Source organism: Ranitomeya imitator, chromosome 7 (assembly GCF_032444005.1).
Source record: "Ranitomeya imitator isolate aRanImi1 chromosome 7, aRanImi1.pri, whole genome shotgun sequence".
Lineage (NCBI taxonomy): Eukaryota > Metazoa > Chordata > Amphibia > Anura > Dendrobatidae > Ranitomeya > Ranitomeya imitator.
Window position 1 is genome coordinate 40,291,060 of NC_091288.1, and position 19,020 is coordinate 40,310,079.

General features: G+C 40.6%; 1 protein-coding gene across 2 annotated transcripts; it reads left to right on the forward strand.

Annotated features, from left to right (window-relative positions):
* Positions 1 to 897: 897 nt before the first annotated feature.
* LOC138645841 (retinol dehydrogenase 7-like) lies at positions 898 to 18,275 on the forward strand. Of its 2 annotated transcripts, none has more exons than XM_069735352.1 (6): positions 898 to 1,162; positions 11,737 to 11,775; positions 11,894 to 12,224; positions 15,097 to 15,355; positions 17,002 to 17,165; positions 17,956 to 18,274. In XM_069735352.1, the coding sequence occupies exons 1-6, from the start codon at positions 1,148 to 1,150 to the stop codon at positions 18,204 to 18,206; spliced, it is 1,059 nt and encodes a 352-aa protein (XP_069591453.1). In that variant the 5' UTR covers positions 898 to 1,147; the 3' UTR covers positions 18,207 to 18,274. The 2 variants fall into 2 exon arrangements, with proteins under 2 accessions (XP_069591453.1, XP_069591452.1); XM_069735351.1 differs by lacking the exon at positions 898 to 1,162 and adding an exon at positions 11,136 to 11,312 and having other exon boundaries at positions 17,956 to 18,275.
* Positions 18,276 to 19,020: the final 745 nt, after the last annotated feature.

The window sequence follows — 19,020 nt, forward strand, 5'->3', positions numbered from 1 at the left end:
AGAACTACTTCTTCTCAGCAAAGAAGCAGAAGCCGTCAGACGCCGTGGTCTTCTGGTACTGCTCTGTCGCGGTAACTCCGTGAAAGATGTCTTTTCGGATCCTTGTTACGGGCCGCTTCTCTTCTATACACCCCTAAATAAATATAACTGTCATACCAGAGCATCTGAATAATACTGCAGAGCCATTGGAGGAATTTTGCATTCTCCGACATAACTCTATACGCTCTTCTCTACATTGCTTGTTGTTATTAGAGCAATGGTCCAACAATAATCAGCTTGATATTTTCTTAAAGATCAATATCAGAAAAAAATGTTCTGCCTTTTTTTTAACCTTTTCTGGAAACAGTGTCACTCTTGTCTATGGGTTGTGTCAAGTTTTGGAGCTCATATTCATTCCCCGGCATGGGAATAAGCAGCAATACCCAATACGAGCAATGGACAAGAGTGGCACTGTTTCTGGAAATGAGGGGGAAAAAAAACTTTTTTCTAATCCTAGACAACTCTTTAAAAAAAATGAAGACAAGGCGCAATAATGCCGCCTTTGTTCTCCATGAATTCCATCCTCTGGCGATAAAGTAGACCTCTTATTTGTGTACTATGCCAAGGTCAGAAAGGCAGAAACGAAGACAATCAATCCAGTAATTTCCAAAGTACAAACTGTGAACGTGCTAAGATGATGAAGACCGTTCCGGCTGTGAAAAGAGAAACATTTCTTTAAAAAGCTGACGAGTTGATGTGTGAGGATGGCAGCCTGATATCTGCTGAAGTTAATACCCTGGATTGATGGCTTAGCATAACAATATATATAATTAACACTTAGCCCCGCCAGCCCTCAGGCAGCTCAGCCGCTGGTGATTTAGTCTCTGTTAATAAGGCTTAGGTCTCTGTGTTCCAAAAATAATCAGGAGGAGGATATATGATGGGCCAAAGTGAAGAGTGAATGTTTACAGGTTTCCTATGGATTATGACACCCGTTTAAAAGCCTATAGAATTGCGCAGCCAGGTGAAAGGATGTTTTATTTTTAATTTTTCCTTGGGATATGGGATCTATGGGCAACTTTTCGTACTTTGGGGAACAAGATGCATTGATCAGAGATTGAGTTCCTGTAGAAGGACCCTGGCGTTACACACAGCGCCCTCCTTCACAATGCTGCTCCATAATGTAAGTGCATTATACATAGTGCGGGTTATGTCATTGTGAATGGGAAATCATTCATGTCTGTATTAACTGTCTTGCATGTAGAATGTAACTTTGGATTTTTATGCACAACATTTGTCCCCTCGTAATAATGAATGGTTTAGATTACATGTTCTGTATGTAGATCGGGTGGAGAATACCGGAACATAAATAAATGTGACCGGTCTATATAGATACAGTGATCTTGTATCTCCTTTTTTAATTTTATTTATATATATATATATATATATATATATATATATATATATATATATATATATATATATATATATATATAATTTATATGATTATTTATACAATGGGTGAAATAAGTATTGAACGCATCACCAATTTTGTAAGTAAAGATATTTGTAAAGGTGAAATTACGATAATCTACACAGATGAGAAAAAACAATGTTTTGAACTGTTGACTTTCACGATCCATATCTCACCATCCACTACTGCTTTAATAGTAAGGCTGCCATCACATTGTCAGTATTTGGTCAGTATTTTACATCAGTATTTGTAAGCCAAAACCAGGAGTGGGTGATAAATCCAGAAGTGGTGACGTGTTTCTATTATACTTTTCCTCTGATTGTTCCACTCCTGGTTTTGGCTTACAAATACTGATGTCAAATACTGACCAAATACTAAGTGTGTGACGGCAGCCTTAGACTACTATCATGTTATAAATTTGACTTGCAGCTATTTAGCATATGATTAGTTATGCAGATTCTTGTCATGTCATTCGATTGTTACTGTTTTGCTCCTGGTGGTGGAAAAATATTTTTCTTCCATTCTACTATAAATTACAACCTGTTCTCACATTCCCCAATAGTTCAGTGTACTATTAGGTTGATTCCCAAGTGAAAGGTCCCTGTTTCAAATCAAGAAGCAGCCACGAAGAAGATTTCCCAAGAAAAAAGAAACAGCATCATCCAGCTTCATCTTGTGAGCGCCATGACAGTTGGAAGAATACAAAATGAAGTCCGTCCTTCCATTCAAAATCCAAGAGATGGATGTCTAGGCAGAATATCGGAGTCAACAAGTTGGCTCATCACAAGGTCCATCAGTTGTGGCACGACAAACACGGCAGCGGAGGTGGCTCGTATGCTTCATAATAGTGAGATCATAGATGTCACGGTGCAACACATGTTACACAAGTCTGGAATGGTGGCCCGAAAAAAAGGTGAAGAAACTTCAACTTCAATATCATCTTAACAAACATCAGCTCAAGTTTACCAAAAAGTATGAACAGTGGAAGATTGGAAAAAGGTGATTTTGAGTTGTGAGACAAAAGTCACTTGACTGAGCTCCCATGGTTGCAAATGGGTTTGGAAGAAACAAGGGAAAAGAAGCTAATGGGTTGAGAAATTGAAGGAACTGATGATATGGGGTTGTTTCATAGCCACAGGGGTTGGACACTTGACCAGGATTGATGGTGGTCTCAATGCTGAGCTATATGTGAGTATCCCACAAGGATGTCCAGAAGGATTCAGGCAGTATTGAAAGCCAAATGTGTATTTACAAAATAAAGTAATAAAAATTAAAATGTAGATTTTTAGGAGCAAAACAGTAATAATGCAGTGACATGACAACAATCTTCATTACTAATAATATGCTAAATAGTTGCAAGTCAAATTTATGCATGAAATAGCCAAGTTGATTGTCTATAAAATGGTGGTAATCTCATGTTCAAAGCTGTAGTGGATGGTGAGAAACGGAGCCTGAAAGTCAAAAGTTCAAAACATTGTTATCCTTTTTGCTCTTCAGTGTTTGCGTAATAATGAGAGATGACACAGGGAAAAAATATTGAACACATGGTGAAAAAAGTCATGGAAAGTCATGACACAAGCTGAAATCTATCAGTAATTAGAAAGCTTAGTGAAACTTAGTGAAAAATAATATCAGCTGCTTCAACTGATGGCCAATAAAAGGTGTCTCATTACCAAGGTGGCACACAACAAACATCTTATGATGGGTAAAACCAGTGAGCTGTCTCAAGACCTTTGCAATCTTATTGTTGCAAAACATTGCATGGCATTGGTTACAGAAAAATGTTGAAACTACCGAAGATTCCAGAGAGCACTGTTGGGGCCACAATCTGGAAGTGGAAAGAGCATCATTAAGCTGAGAAGAATGATTTTTAGGTCTGTTGGAAAAAGTTCAGTATAACTTGCATTTTATTTATTGAATTCCTGTGCATATGAGTCCAGTTTAGCTATGTATGTACAGTCATGCAGGAAAGACTGTCAATTACTGACTAGGACTGCCCACTGGACTCATATGGATACAAACAGTGAGAATTTTAGTTTTATATTTATAATCTTAAAATCTTTATAGTCTTATAGAAATTTTCCCTACAAAACGTACATCAATACAATCAGCTCAGAGACCATTTTGTACAATGACAGGTTCCCTTTAAGTCTCATTCAGATGTCAGTTTTTCACATTTTCATCCATGTTTTTCATGGATAGAACATGTGCCCCTCATAGTCTATGGAGATGTTCACATATTCCTTCAGTGTCAGGAACAAAAAAAAGTAATGTCTGTTTTTTGATCTGAGTCACAGTTCAGACTCGCCCATTCACGCTTATGGGTCCATAAAGAAGGTGGGTAACACATGCACGCCATCCATATGTCATTCAAATACTCCCTGTTTAATGGATAGCTAAACCAGGGATTCAAGCTTCAGGAGGCTAATTTGCATATTCCAGGTGCCTTCTGGGAGAAGCGAAGTCTCCCTAAGCTAGAAGATCGTTGGGTACAGCCGGGACCAGCTGCTTCGAAAGCATCACCAAACCAGGGATTCAAGCTTCAGGAGGCTAATTTGCATATTCCAGGTGCCTTCTGGGAGAAGCGAAATCTCCCTAAGCTAGAAGATCGTTGGGTACAGCCGGGACCAGCTGCTTCGAAAGCATCACCAAACCAGGGATTCAAGCTTCAGGAGGCTAATTTGCATATTCCAGGTGCCTTCTGGGAGAAGCGAAATCTCCCTAAGCTAGAAGATCGTTGGGTACAGCCGGGACCAGCTGCTTCGAAAGCATCACCAAACCAGGGATTCAAGCTTCAGGAGGCTAATTTGCATATTCCAGGTGCCTTCTGGGAGAAGCGAAGTCTCCCTAAGCTAGAAGATCGTTGGGTACAGCCGGGACCAGCTGCTTCGAAAGCATCACCAAACCGCGCGCCTTACGGCGCGCGAATTTTTGCCTGTAGGACATTATTGCAAGAGAGCTTGGCTGAGTAGATTACACAAGAAGGAAAACACACAGCAAGTCAGCAGGATCTAGGAGCAACATGGCAGATGTGACAACCTACATGGTGAGCTGCAGCATGTGCTACATGTTCACAGATCGACCAGAAGAATCCAATTTCACCTGTCAGAAGTGTAGACTAGTGGCCCTTTTAGAAGAAAAGGTGCGGGGTCTGGAAGAAAGAATAGCAACTTTGAAACTCATCAAAGAGAATGAAGACTTTCTAGACAGAACAGAAGCATCTCTACTGGTCACAGAAGGTGCAAAAAGTGTCAGAGAACCTCCAAAAGCAGATGAGTGGAAGCATGTGACCAAAAGAAGCAAGAAGACCATGGAGAAATCACCAACCACACAACTGAAGAACCGATATCAAATCTTTGTAGAGGATGAAGATGGCACACCTAAGAATGAAGCAATACCAGCAAGCAAAAAAGAAAAGGGCACACAGCAACAAGTGACAGCAAAAAGTACAGCCAAGAAGCAACGAAGAGTGGTGGTGGTGGGAGACTCACTACTGAGAGGCACCGAAGCAGCCATCTGCAGACCGGACATAACTGCAAGAGAAGTATGCTGCCTTCCAGGTGCGATGATCAAGGATGTGACCGATAGGATACCAAAGCTCTTCAGCTCCAAGGACGTCCACCCATTTCTTCTGATACATGTTGGCACCAATGACACGGCAAGGAAGGACCTACCGACAATCTGCAAGGACTTTGAAGAGTTGGGGAAGAAAGTAAAGGAACTGGATGCACAGGTAGTTTTTTCTTCTATCCTTCCAGTAGACGGGCATGGCACCAGGAGATGGAACAGGATCCTTGATGCAAACAACTGGCTAAGACGATGGTGCAGACAACAAGGATTTGGATTCCTGGACCACGGTGTGAATTACTGGTATGATGGACTCCTCGCCAGAGACGGACTACACCTCAACAAACCTGGGAAACACACATTCGCCAGAAGATTCGCTACACTCATCAGGAGGGCGTTAAACTAGAAGAAGAGGGGACGGGAAGAAAAACATTAGACTCGAACAAAGACGACCCAGGAAAACATACTCAGAAGGGAGGTAAGAACATTTCTAAAACAATCCACAGTGAGGAGATTGGAACAAAACAAAATCCTCTAAACTGCATGCTCGCAAACGCCAGAAGCCTGACAAACAAGATGGAAGAACTAGAAGCAGAAATATCTACAGGTAACTTTGACATAGTGGGAATAACCGAGACATGGTTAGATGAAAGCTATGACTGGGCAGTTAACTTACAGGGTTACAGTCTGTTTAGAAAGGATCGTAAAAATCGGAGAGGAGGAGGGGTTTGTCTCTATGTAAAGTCTTGTCTAAAGTCCACTTTAAGGGAGGATATTAGCGAAGGGAATGAGGATGTCGAGTCCATATGGGTTGAAATTCATGGAGGGAAAAATGGTAACAAAATTCTCATTGGGGTCTGTTACAAACCCCCAAATATAACAGAAACCATGGAAAGTCTACTTCTAAAGCAGATAGATGAAGCTGCAACCCATAATGAGGTCCTGGTTATGGGGGACTTTAACTACCCGGATATTAACTGGGAAACAGAAACCTGTGAAACCCATAAAGGCAACAGGTTTCTGCTAATAACCAAGAAAAATTATCTTTCACAATTGGTGCAGAATCCAACCAGAGGAGCAGCACTTTTAGACCTAATACTATCTAATAGACCTGACAGAATAACAAATCTGCAGGTGGTTGGGCATTTAGGAAATAGCGACCACAATATTGTGCAGTTTCACCTGTCTTTCACTAGGGGGACTTGTCAGGGAGTCACAAAAACATTGAACTTTAGGAAGGCAAAGTTTGAACAGCTTAGAGATGCCCTTAATCTGGTAGACTGGGACAATATCCTCAGAAATGAGAATACAGATAATAAATGGGAAATGTTTAAGAACATCCTAAATAGGCAGTGTAAGCGGTTTATACCTTGTGGGAATAAAAGGACTAGAAATAGGAAAAACCCAATGTGGCTAAACAAAGAAGTAAGACAGGCAATTAACAGTAAAAAGAAAGCATTTGCACTACTAAAGCAGGATGGCACCATTGAAGCTCTAAAAAACTATAGGGAGAAAAATACTTTATCTAAAAAACTAATTAAAGCTGCCAAAAAGGAAACAGAGAAGCACATTGCTAAGGAGAGTAAAACTAATCCCAAACTGTTCTTCAACTATATCAATAGTAAAAGAATAAAAACTGAAAATGTAGGCCCCTTAAAAAATAGTGAGGAAAGAATGGTTGTAGATGACGAGGAAAAAGCTAACATATTAAACACCTTCTTCTCCACGGTATTCACGGTGGAAAATGAAATGCTAGGTGAAATCCCAAGAAACAATGAAAACCCTATATTAAGGGTCACCAATCTAACCCAAGAAGAGGTGCGAAACCGGCTAAATAAGATTAAAATAGATAAATCTCCGGGTCCGGATGGCATACACCCACGAGTACTAAGAGAACTAAGTAATGTAATAGATAAACCATTATTTCTTATTTTTAGTGACTCTATAGCGACAGGGTCTGTTCCGCAGGACTGGCGCATAGCAAATGTGGTGCCAATATTCAAAAAGGGCTCTAAAAGTGAACCTGGAAATTATAGGCCAGTAAGTCTAACCTCTATTGTTGGTAAAATATTTGAAGGGTTTCTGAGGGATGTTATTCTGGATTATCTCAATGAGAATAACTGTTTAACTCCATATCAGCATGGGTTTATGAGAAATCGCTCCTGTCAAACCAATCTAATCAGCTTTTATGAAGAGGTAAGCTATAGACTGGACCACGGTGAGTCATTGGATGTGGTATATCTCGATTTTTCCAAAGCGTTTGATACCGTGCCGCACAAGAGGTTGGTACACAAAATGAGAATGCTTGGTCTGGGGGAAAATGTGTGTAAATGGGTTAGTAACTGGCTTAGTGATAGAAAGCAGAGGGTGGTTATAAATGGTATAGTCTCTAACTGGGTCGCTGTGACCAGTGGGGTACCGCAGGGGTCAGTATTGGGACCTGTTCTCTTCAACATATTCATTAATGATCTGGTAGAAGGTTTACACAGTAAAATATCGATATTTGCAGATGATACAAAACTATGTAAAGCAGTTAATACAAGAGAAGATAGTATTCTGCTACAGATGGATCTGGATAAGTTGGAAACTTGGGCTGAAAGGTGGCAGATGAGGTTTAACAATGATAAATGTAAGGTTATACACATGAGAAGAGGGAATCAATATCACCATTACACACTGAACGGGAAACCACTGGGTAAATCTGACAGGGAGAAGGACTTGGGGATCCTAGTTAATGATAAACTTACCTGGAGCAGCCAGTGCCAGGCAGCAGCTGCCAAGGCAAACAGGATCATGGGGTGCATTAAAAGAGGTCTGGATACACATGATGAGAGCATTATACTGCCTCTGTACAAATCCCTAGTTAGACCGCACATGGAGTACTGTGTCCAGTTTTGGGCACCGGTGCTCAGGAAGGATATAATGGAACTAGAGAGAGTACAAAGGAGGGCAACAAAATTAATAAAGGGGATGGGAGAACTACAATACCCAGATAGATTAGCGAAATTAGGATTATTTAGTCTAGAAAAAAGACGACTGAGGGGCGATCTAATAACCATGTATAAGTATATAAGGGGACAATACAAATATCTCGCTGAGGATCTGTTTATACCAAGGAAGGTGACGGGCACAAGGGGGCATTCTTTGCGTCTGGAGGAGAGAAGGTTTTTCCACCAACATAGAAGAGGATTCTTTACTGTTAGGGCAGTGAGAATCTGGAATTGCTTGCCTGAGGAGGTGGTGATGGCGAACTCAGTCGAGGGGTTCAAGAGAGGCCTGGATGTCTTCCTGGAGCAGAACAATATTGTATCATACAATTATTAGGTTCTGTAGAAGGACGTAGATCTGGGTATTTATTATGATGGAATACAGGCTGAACTGGATGGACAAATGTCTTTTTTCGGCCTTACTAACTATGTTACTATGTTACTATGTTACTATGATAGCTTGGAATTTCTTTTGCATATGTGATGGTAAAAATGGATACATGGATTAAATACCGCTGACTCATAAAAAACAATCTGTTCTTTCTCATACGCAAAAGAAAAAAAGAAGACATCTGAATAAGGACTTAGCCATACACACGTTTCAGCAGGGTTCATGCTTTGCACTGAGGAGGAGCAATATCCCGAAACACGTGTCTGCAAATAGAGATTAATTTTTGGCTTTTATCCAAAGTAATGTGGCAAGGCTCGTTAAAGGGTCGATATTTTAATTTTTCAGTTTGCTACTCCCAATAGTTAGTGCTAAAGTTCAAGTTATCTTCTTTTCTGAAGAGGCAATGTGTACTATTTAACAACCCAAAAACATTCATGTCGGTCGGCTGAGCGGGTGAGGAAGTCACTGCCAGACGACTCTGGCGGAAGCTCATCTCTAGAACAGAACAAAAGCGTAGAACATTCAAATTCCATGTGGCCAATCCTTCTCTTCTCCAACATCATCGCATGGGGATACGCTGAGAGGCCCCTAACCATAGGCTGGTCGCACCAGGCTCATCAGGTTCAGACAACATTATGCTTTTCTATTGATTGATTCTGTCACTGCATATTTCATTCATTTTCTTCAGTACGAAGTCCTATTATTATTATTATTATTATTATTATTTGTTTGTCTCAAATGTGAAATTTCCAATTGGTAATGATTACATTCAATCTAAACTCAGGTGCCATCATATGTTTTCTAAGACATCTCACCTTTATCATTAGCTAAGTGACTGAAAATTGCTCCCTGTTACCCAACAGACGTAATCTGCAATCTTCCATGACTCAGCAGGGTCATAACAGAAAGTGACTGTAGTTCACTCTATGATCTTTACAATATATAGGAAAATGCAAATTCATCCAGAGGGTATTTCTGCTGATGAGAGGTCACTGGGGTTGGCACAGTTATCGAGATACTTTGACTCACACTTTATATAATGTTTATTGCTTTTACCACTGGCTAACACTGTTCTGGGGATACCACTATGAGGTTGCTGTATCAATATTATGGCTTATAGGCGGCTCATGGCTTAGACTGTTAGGCTGGAATCACACAAGTTGGGGAAGACTTAGTAATCCAAACTTTTAGATGGAGCAAACATAGACTAAACGTTCTTAAAAATGCACCGAATTTCTAAAGCGGCTGATGCCATTTGATAACCTTACTGCGTCTTTAAACCGTCTAGTCTAAGATTAAGTCTATTATTTGGCATACTGGGCTATTGCTGCAGAGCTGTAACGTCAGAGCTGCAGACAAAAACAGACTCCCAGAGCAGCGGCAGCACTGGACCCGAGGAGGGTGAGCAAGGCACAGTTTGATTGCTTTTTTTTTTTTTTTTTAAAGCAAACTACTGTCAAGTAACAGGGGTTTCCAAAACCAGAAAAAAACCATTAAATTAATAAGTTTAACACTTCTTAAAGGGAATCTGTCACCCCAAAATTGGCTTATAAACTAAGGCCACAGGCATCAGGGGTTTATCTACAGCATTACAGAATGCTGTAGATAAGCCCCCGATGCATCCTGAAAGATGAGAAAAAATGGTTAGATTATACTCACCCAGGGGCGGTCCTGGTACAGTTCGGGTCCGATGGGAGTCGCGGTCCGGTTCGGGGCCTCCCATCTTCATACGATGACGCCTGCTTCTTGTCTTCCTGCCGCGGCTCCTGCGCAGGCGCCGGGCATCTCGGACCTTTCCCGGCACCTGTGCACTGCAGTACTTTGCTCTGCCCTCAACAGGGCAGATACAGTACGCCTGTGCCAGAACCATGGCAGGAAGAAAAGAAGAGGACGTCATCGTATGAAGGTAGGAGGCCCGGGACCGCGACACCCATCGGATCGGACCACCCACCCAGGTGAGTATAATATGACCTGTTTTTCTTATCTTTCAAGTTACATCGGGGGCTTATCTACAACATTACAGAATGCTGTTCATAAGCCCCTGATGTCGGTGACCTTAGTTTATAGGCCAATTTTGAGGTGACAGATTCCCTTTAAAGAGAATCTGTCAGCTGGTTTTTGCTATGTAATCTGACAGTAGCAGGATGTAGGGGCTGAGACCCTGATTTCAGCTTTCACAGTTTTCTCTGGTGCAGATCTAGCAGAGCTCAGAATGCTGGGCTGTGTATAACCCCGCCCACACCACTGATTGGCAGATTTCTGTGTACACTATATAGTGACAGAAAGCTGCTAATAAGTGCTGGGGGTAGGGTTGGACCAGGATGCACGAAGCAGCTAGTCGTCTACTAATAATCTAATGCTGATATGTATTAAAACAGCTAGTAAGTGACATATCATTGTAATCAGCTCTCTGCCCCTACATTATGATGCTCTCAGATTATATCTCTGGATATATATAGCCAGATTTCCTTTAATTTGAGATGAGCACATCTATTGGAGGAGAATCAAATTCACTTAGAATTTCACTAATAATTTATATTTGGCAAAATCCAATTTTTTTAATTCAATCCTCTGAAAAGAATATATATATATATATATATATATATATATATATATATCATACTGCTCCCTCACCTGTCCTAGAGCTGCAGCCTCCTTCCGCCTGGTCCCCTGCTGTTTTACTTATTCTTTCTGGCTCTGGACATCTTCGCAATCTTCACTTTTTCGTCTCCTCTAGCAATGATTATTAGACCTCGCGTGACTTCATGAAGATGTGGTGTGATGTACTCCATGATGCTACATGAGGCATAATAAGAACTAGAGGTGCTAAAGAGTGAAGATGTTAGAGAACACTGTGGCCAGAGGGAGGATACGAGGCAGCGGAGTACCGGAGCCAGGACAGATGATCGAAGAGGCGAGTATAACATTTGTAATATTTTTTATTTTAAATATTTTTTTATTTTTTTAACCTCCTCCGTTTATTATCCTCTGGAGTCTTTAGGGGGCGCAATAACATCTTTTCCCAGCAATTCGATTTTGAATGAATACATTTGACACAAATCAAATTTCTCGAGCAAATTTTAAGAAAGTGTTTTTCACTTTCTCGCTCACACACTAACTATCCATTATTCAGGTTTTTCCCTCTGCGCCGCTATTTTCTGTAAATGAAATTCCGGCAATGCGACATTCCGATGATGCACGGCAGAGGTTTTGGTGTAACGAGCTGTGTTTAGTTCTCGTCGCTCGGCTTGAGACTTCTTTTTATGTAGATGTGGCCTTTCTATGACTTTACTTAAGTAACGTTTTTTTATTTTTTTTTCTCTTTCTTGCAACTGCAGGGCGAGGAAGAGGAAGATTTGCTCGACAGATTTAAAGAGGTATCTATCTAATTTAGTGCAAGTTTCAGGCTATTCTGAAAGACAATTAGATTTTTTTTTGGATACTTTTTTAATGCTCGAATACATTCGCTGACTATTCCAATTATTTTTTTCCCAGCTTTGGATTGTGCATCCAGCATTAATGGGAATTCTGACCTCCATCGTCTTCCTGTTTATTTGCTGGTCTGTTAGAGACAACCTAAAAATCAAAGATGTCCGTGGCAAATATGTGTTTATCACAGGCTGTGACTCGGGATTTGGAAATCTATTGGCGCAAAATCTTCACAGAAAAGGATTTGCCATCATTGCTGCTTGTCTGACGGAGAAAGGGTCCGAAGACTTAAAGGCTTGTACGTCTCCGTCACTGAAAACCATCTTATTAAATGTCACGAACCCCAAGAGTATCGACAACGCTGTGACATTTGTGGATGAGGAGACAGGCGGTAAAGGTAAAATTTCTTATCTCCATACGCAACCTATACTATCTAGTCTGTAAGACCATAACTCCCAGCATGACCTGGCAGCGAGGGAGTGACTGAGTGTTGTAGTTTCACCGCCGCACGTTGGAGACCACCGCTCTAGTTTATCGGTCCTTCTTCTGGACACTTTCCAGTTAGCGATGTCCTTGTATAAAGTCAGACAGCAGGGAAGCAGCAGATATGATGCTCTTCACCATCTGTGCTGCCTGAATAGCTTCTTAATGATCCTTTTGCATTCAGTGTTTTGATGATAATTTTGTTGCCTTCATACCCTGCATTTGCCCTTAAAGAGTAACCGTTATTTTTTTATTTTGATTTCATAAATCAATAGTTCACATATAAATGAGAAACTTTGTAATATATCTTATCTGTGAAATTTGCATCTTTCTGCTCCTGGGCTGATCTTTTGCTCTCAATTAAAATCTGGATTCAGTGAATAAAGATTTTTTCACTATTGAGAATGGAGATGACAGTTGGTGTTTTCAAAATTCTATGGAGCAGGGAGGAGCCAGAGGCCGGCACAGACATTCTACTGCAAGTTCCAAAGAACTTTATAAGCACCAACTGTCATGTCCTATCTCAGTCATGGGAAAATCTGTCTTCACTGAATACAGATTTTACCTTTAAAATGAAGAATTTTGAGAATGACTGATAAACCAGGAGGAGAAAGAAGCGGATTTATCTGATAACATATATTACAACGTTTTTTATTTTCACATATGTAACGTGGCGCGAGGCGATAGTCATTGGCGAGGCACTCGTCTGAGGTGACCCAGAACGTTACATGAAAGTAGAGGTCCTGGCTAGGGTGTGGGCTTGTGCTGTGAGGGCCTTACACCCGTGCAAGCTTCATGTCATTATTGTTGCAGGTTTCCAGGAACGGATGTTTCACAATTCAATGATGGAGACCACCATTCAAAAATAAACTCTTTACTGAATGGTAACTTGGTAAGGGTGATATACAAGGGATACAAAATCTTAAGAATGTTTTCTTTACAACTTGAAGCATTTTCCAAACACTATTCTTCCTAAATAGAGTTTATTCCAGGGATCTTTATGTCCACTGTTTCTCCCTACTTCACCACAACCCAGCTTTAACACTACAGTCCTGATCAACAAGTGTCATCTACTTGTTCTGCAGCTCTGCGACCTCTTTCCACTACTGGTACCCTGGAACTTCCCCTTGAGACCCTTCACTAGTCCCACCTACTCTGTCCTGCTTAGGTCTGTTACCTTCCAGTGTTCTAAGCTTGAGGTCTTACAGCTAGGTGTTCTCTCCTAGGATCCATCTCCAGAATGCTACCCTGTCTCTCTGTCACTTATGCTCAGGATCTCGCTATCCCTTCTCTTCAGTCTACTCTCACTTATGGTCACCCTTGAATGCGACACTGTCTACCTTGGACCTTGCAGTCCACTCACTACACACTCCAGACCCCATCTGTCTAAGGGTACCGTCTCACAGTGGCACTTTTGTCACTACGACGGTACGATCCGTGACGTTCCAGCGTTATCCATACGATATCGCTGTGTCTGACACGCAGCAGCGATCAGGGACCCTGCTGAGAATCGTACGTCGTAGCAGATCGTTTGGAACTTTCTTTCGTCACTGGATCTCCCGCTGTCATCGCTGGATCAGTGTGTGTGACACCGATCCAGCAATGCGTTCGCTTGTAACCAGGGTAAACATCGGGTTACTAAGCGCAGGGCCGCGCTTAGTAACCCAATGTTTATCCTGGTTACCATCGTAAATGTAAAAAAAAAAAAACAGTACATACTCACATTCCGGTGTCTGTCCCTTGCCGTCTGCTTCCCGCACTGACTGACTGCCGGCCGTAAAGTGAAAGCAGAGCACAGCGCGCTGTGCTCTGCTTTCACTTTACGGCCGGCAGTCAGTCAGTGCGGGAAGCAGACGGCAAGGGACAGACACCGGAATGTAAGTATGTACTGTTTGATTTTTTTTACGCTGGTAGCCAGGGTAAACATCGGGTTACTAAGCGCGGCCCTGCGCTTAGTAACCCAATGTTTACCCTGGTTACCTGGGGACCTCGGCATTGTTGGTCGCTGGAGAGCTGTCTGTGTGACAGCTCTCCAGCGACCACACAACGACTTACCAACAATCACGGCCAGGTCGTATCGCTGGTCGTGATCGTTGGTAAATCGTATAGTGTAATGGTACCCTTACTAGAAGGAAACAATCACTTTCCTTTATAGTATCCCGTTCCGCTCTGTGCTAGTCCCAAAAATTAACTCTAACTGTTTGCATAGTCGAAATGCACATATTTAACGCACATTATAATTCACAATGCACAAGACAGTTCACATTACATATCATTAACACTTATTACATTTTACATGACATTTCACATTACACCACATAATACACGTCACAACAAAACTTGTTTCTTCGAGGGGAAAGATGGTCAGCATGTCCATATCCTTACACATGTGCTACTGATTTGCTCACATAGGCGTCAATGCAATTCACAAGCAACAGCAACTCATCTTTATTTGCCCAGGTCCCTGTATCAAGCAATAGATGAAGATTTTATATAATTCTAGCCAAGTGTCCAGGCTGTTATGTCATATAACATAACATACTCTTATAATTGTCCTTTCTGAGGTTCCTTACCTTCCTGCAACCTAATTTATAGCTGAGCAAAAGTGCCATTCTCTCACTCTTGGGTACACTAGGGCCATTTGTGCACGTAAAAATAGACCTAATTGTCATAGTTTGCACATCTTGACTTTTTTTTAGAAGGTATTCTACATCAAAGCTCTATGTAGCACCCTAGTAGCCCCAAATATGAACTTGTGAGTATATAATATCCTTTTGTGCCCATAGGTTTGTATGGCTTGGTGAACAATGCAGGAAGAGCCACTCCAATTGGACCTACTGACTGGTTGGACATGGAGGACTTCCACAGAGTTCTTGATGTAAATCTTATTGGACTAATTGAAGTCACAATAAAGTTCCTGCCATTAATAAAGAGGAGTCGTGGAAGAATCGTCAATGTGGCCAGTGTGATGGGGAGATTGGCTTTTGGAGGGGGCGGCTACTGTTTATCAAAATGTGGTGTTGAATCTTTCTCAGATAGTTTGAGGTGAGTTGGGTTTATAACTCTACATGATACTTTTATACTTTTATGTGTCTTCTCCGTATAATAACATACCGTAATTGCTTTTACAAAATATTCATTATTTTATGTTCTCAAATCCAGAAACATATTGAAACACGGCATTGGGAGAGAGGAAACTGTATTGGACAGAATTGTTCATGAGCATAGGTCTGTTTGTAGGTCAAAAGCAACGATGGGATCCCTCTACACTAACATCCATTCAGATATTTGTAAACAGCTATTAAGTCTCCTCTTAGCCTTCTTTTTTGCAAGCTAAACATTCCCAGATCCTTTAACTGTTCCTTGTAGGACATACTTTGCAGTTCGCTCACCATCCTAGTAGCTCTTCTGTGAACTTGCTCCAGTTTTCAATGTCTTTTTAAAATGTGGTGCCCAGAACTGGATACAGTATTCCAGATGAGGTCTGACCAATGAGGAGTTGAGGGGGATAATTACTTCACACAATCTAGACTCTATGCTTTTCTTAGTACATCCTAGAACTATGTTTGCTTTTTTTGCTGCTGCATCACACTGTTGACTCATGTGCAGTCTGTGATCTATCAGTATACCAAAGTCTTTTCACACGCGCTGTTGCTTAGTTCTATACCTCCAATTACATTACATTATAGATGTAATTTTTGTTTTTCTTGCCCAGATGTAGAATCTTGCATTTCTTCCTGTTAAATACCATTCTATTAGTCGCTGCCCATTGTTCCAGCTTATCTAGATCCTTCTGAATCCTTTCTCTGTCTTTTCTAGTGTTAGCTATCCCTCCTAACTTTGCATCATCTGCAAATTTAATTAGTATGGGCCAACGGAAGCTTTTGAGCACCCCTTGGCTTCAGGGTCCAGTTACATCCCTACATTGAATCATGGAAAGAGCCATCATACATCTGCCAATGGTTGATGGAATATTTCTAACAAATTTTATAATGTACTTTATGTTTAGAATTTTAAAATAAATTGTATTGAATTATGTGTGCATATTTTTAAAACATTTTATAACTTAGTGGACATCTTAAAACTAAACTATGGTGTAACCGATTTTCTAATCCAATGACATTTCCAGCCATGTTATAGTTGTTGGGGATGGGATGAAAGTTATGGATTAGCAGATTGAGCTACTCATGGACAATGGAATATTATTTGAAAAAGGTACTGCCAAGTTTTTGATTTATTCTCTATCCATGTGATATGCGATAACTTCCCGATGACTAGGGGTCCAATCAATTCCAAGAACTGGGGCTCTGAAGAGTCCCGTGTGGATGAAGCCATGGTTGATCATGTGCACTGCTGCTCTACTCATTCTTTTGGGAGTGATCAAGGCCAGCCGAGCACAGTTCTCAGCAATCTCCGGCACTCCCATTAAGATCAACAATCAACCTTCATCCACATGAGGCTCTTCAGAGCCTGAGTAAGCCCCTGTTCTTGGGATTGGTTTAGATCCCAACATTTGGACCCCAAACGATCGGAAAGTTATTCCCTATCACATGGCTAGAGAATGAATTCAAAACTTGATAACACTCCTTTAACTCTACTTTGGTCACCAATATGCCCACCCCATTTACATCGCCATTTATCAACATCTTTAATCCAATACCTAATGTTTATTACTCATTCATTTTTTCCAGGAGAGACATGCAGCATTTTGGAGTGAAAGTTAGTATAATTGAACCTGGATTCTTTAAGACTGGAGTCACCAGCCTCGAAATAATTGAGAAAGATTTACAGCGACTGTGGGACAGACTGGCCCCGGAAGTCAGATATGCATATGGCGATAAGTACTTTGATAACTGTAAGTAATAACACGATTCTGTACATAATAATTAGGGTAAGTTCACATTGGGCGTTTTTTCAGTGTTTTTCTTTTTCTGCAGCAAAACCTGATCTCTTTGCAGGAAAGAAGATGCAGAAAAAAAGAATGTTTTCCTTGGTTTTTCTTCTTGTTATTTTTTTGTTTTTTGCTGCTTACATGCTAGATTTGTTTTTTGTGCATGTTAGTAAAGTTTAGTGTTGAAAAAAAAAATCCTATTCTATAGAATCAGCTTTTGGCACAAAAGTGTGAACTTAGCCTAAAGGGTCTGCTTCTTTTTATACCACAATAACCAGATTACTGCTACATAAAAATAAGATGCTAAAACTAGCAATATTATGATATTCCAGAAGTTATACATATTTGCTTTTTTTTCTACAGATACACAAGTAGCCAAAAAGGCACAAAAAATAGCACCAAAAAAAAAGAGATTATAAAATTAATTGCTGTCAGTCTGCTGTATTCCTCTACCCCTCCACTGGGACAGGACGCTGTATATACACATACTTTAATAGGGATGACAATTAACCATATGTGTTTAGCCAATTTAATACAGTGGAATCAATTTCATATGGCATCTGATAATAAAGAACTTGTTTTAAGCAAAGAACTGCAAAATACTGTGGAATTTGACAAGAACAGAATTAAAAAAATTTTTTTTTCAGTTTTTAACTCTTTTATAAAACGTTCCATCAGCTATTCCAGTACACTGTATGTAATTGAGAAATCACGTTATCCCCTGACATAAGTTTTTATATTTTCTTTCTTTTAGATATAAAGGTGCAGCGATTTTCTATGAAAACTTTGTGTAGTTCTGACATCTCCAAGGTTACAAACTGCATGGAACACGCACTGACGGCCAAATACCCACGGACGCGGTACGGTGCTGGCTGGGATGCAAAGTTATTTTGGCTTCCTCTATCCTATGCACCAGCCATTGTTGCCGACGTCATGCTGAAATTGTTATTACCTCGACCTGTCGGGATCGAACAAGCAGCAGCTAAAAATCAGGTGGATGTATAACATCTTTTTACAAGTGTCTTGTTCATGCCCAATAAAATATTTTTTGTGATTTTTTTTATTCGACTGGCTAACACTGTGCCAAAACTTTCCTTTATTTGTGAAAAAACAAGTTCCTAAATTCCTAACAATTGTTTGTGACATTCATGATTACTACAATGTCTAAAATGTCTACTACAAGAGGCTAAAAGATTTGCAAAATAATGATCCTTTGGAAGGAAGAAAGACTAATAAGGAGGCCATAAAGAGATATTTTTCCATTTGTGAAAAGATCTGCTTCACATATTTTCTCCTAGACTGCATTGCCCTAAAGTCTCCTTACTAGCCAAGGGAATCACTTCCTTCGAAGTGATAAAAATAAATCAAGTCACTTATTTTCCCTCATTAGAAATACTGACTGCCTGCCAAATGATCTTACGTCACTATAAACAGTAATATGTGATGAGTAAAAATACTGTTAAAAATGTATTTAAAAAAAAAAAATGGTCCCAGTGGTCTTACGCTTTTAGGGTATTAATGAGGAGGCATGGAAAGCTTTTCTAATCCATCCATAAGCTGCACATAGCTATCAGCCAAACAACAATTCGGCAGTTATCTCCCCCAACTCTCCCATACACAGGAGCGCTCGTTCATCTGAGGCTTCCCGTGTTCTCGTATCAGAGAGCCGCTGCCAGACATTTTTGAGGCATTACCTCTTAGAGAGCAAAAGGATTGGCAATCTGAAATCACATACGCCGAATTTATCTGTCCCCCGACATATTCTGTCAGTGAAAAGGAGGAAGGCCCCCACACACATTAGATGGTTGCCCTCCAATAC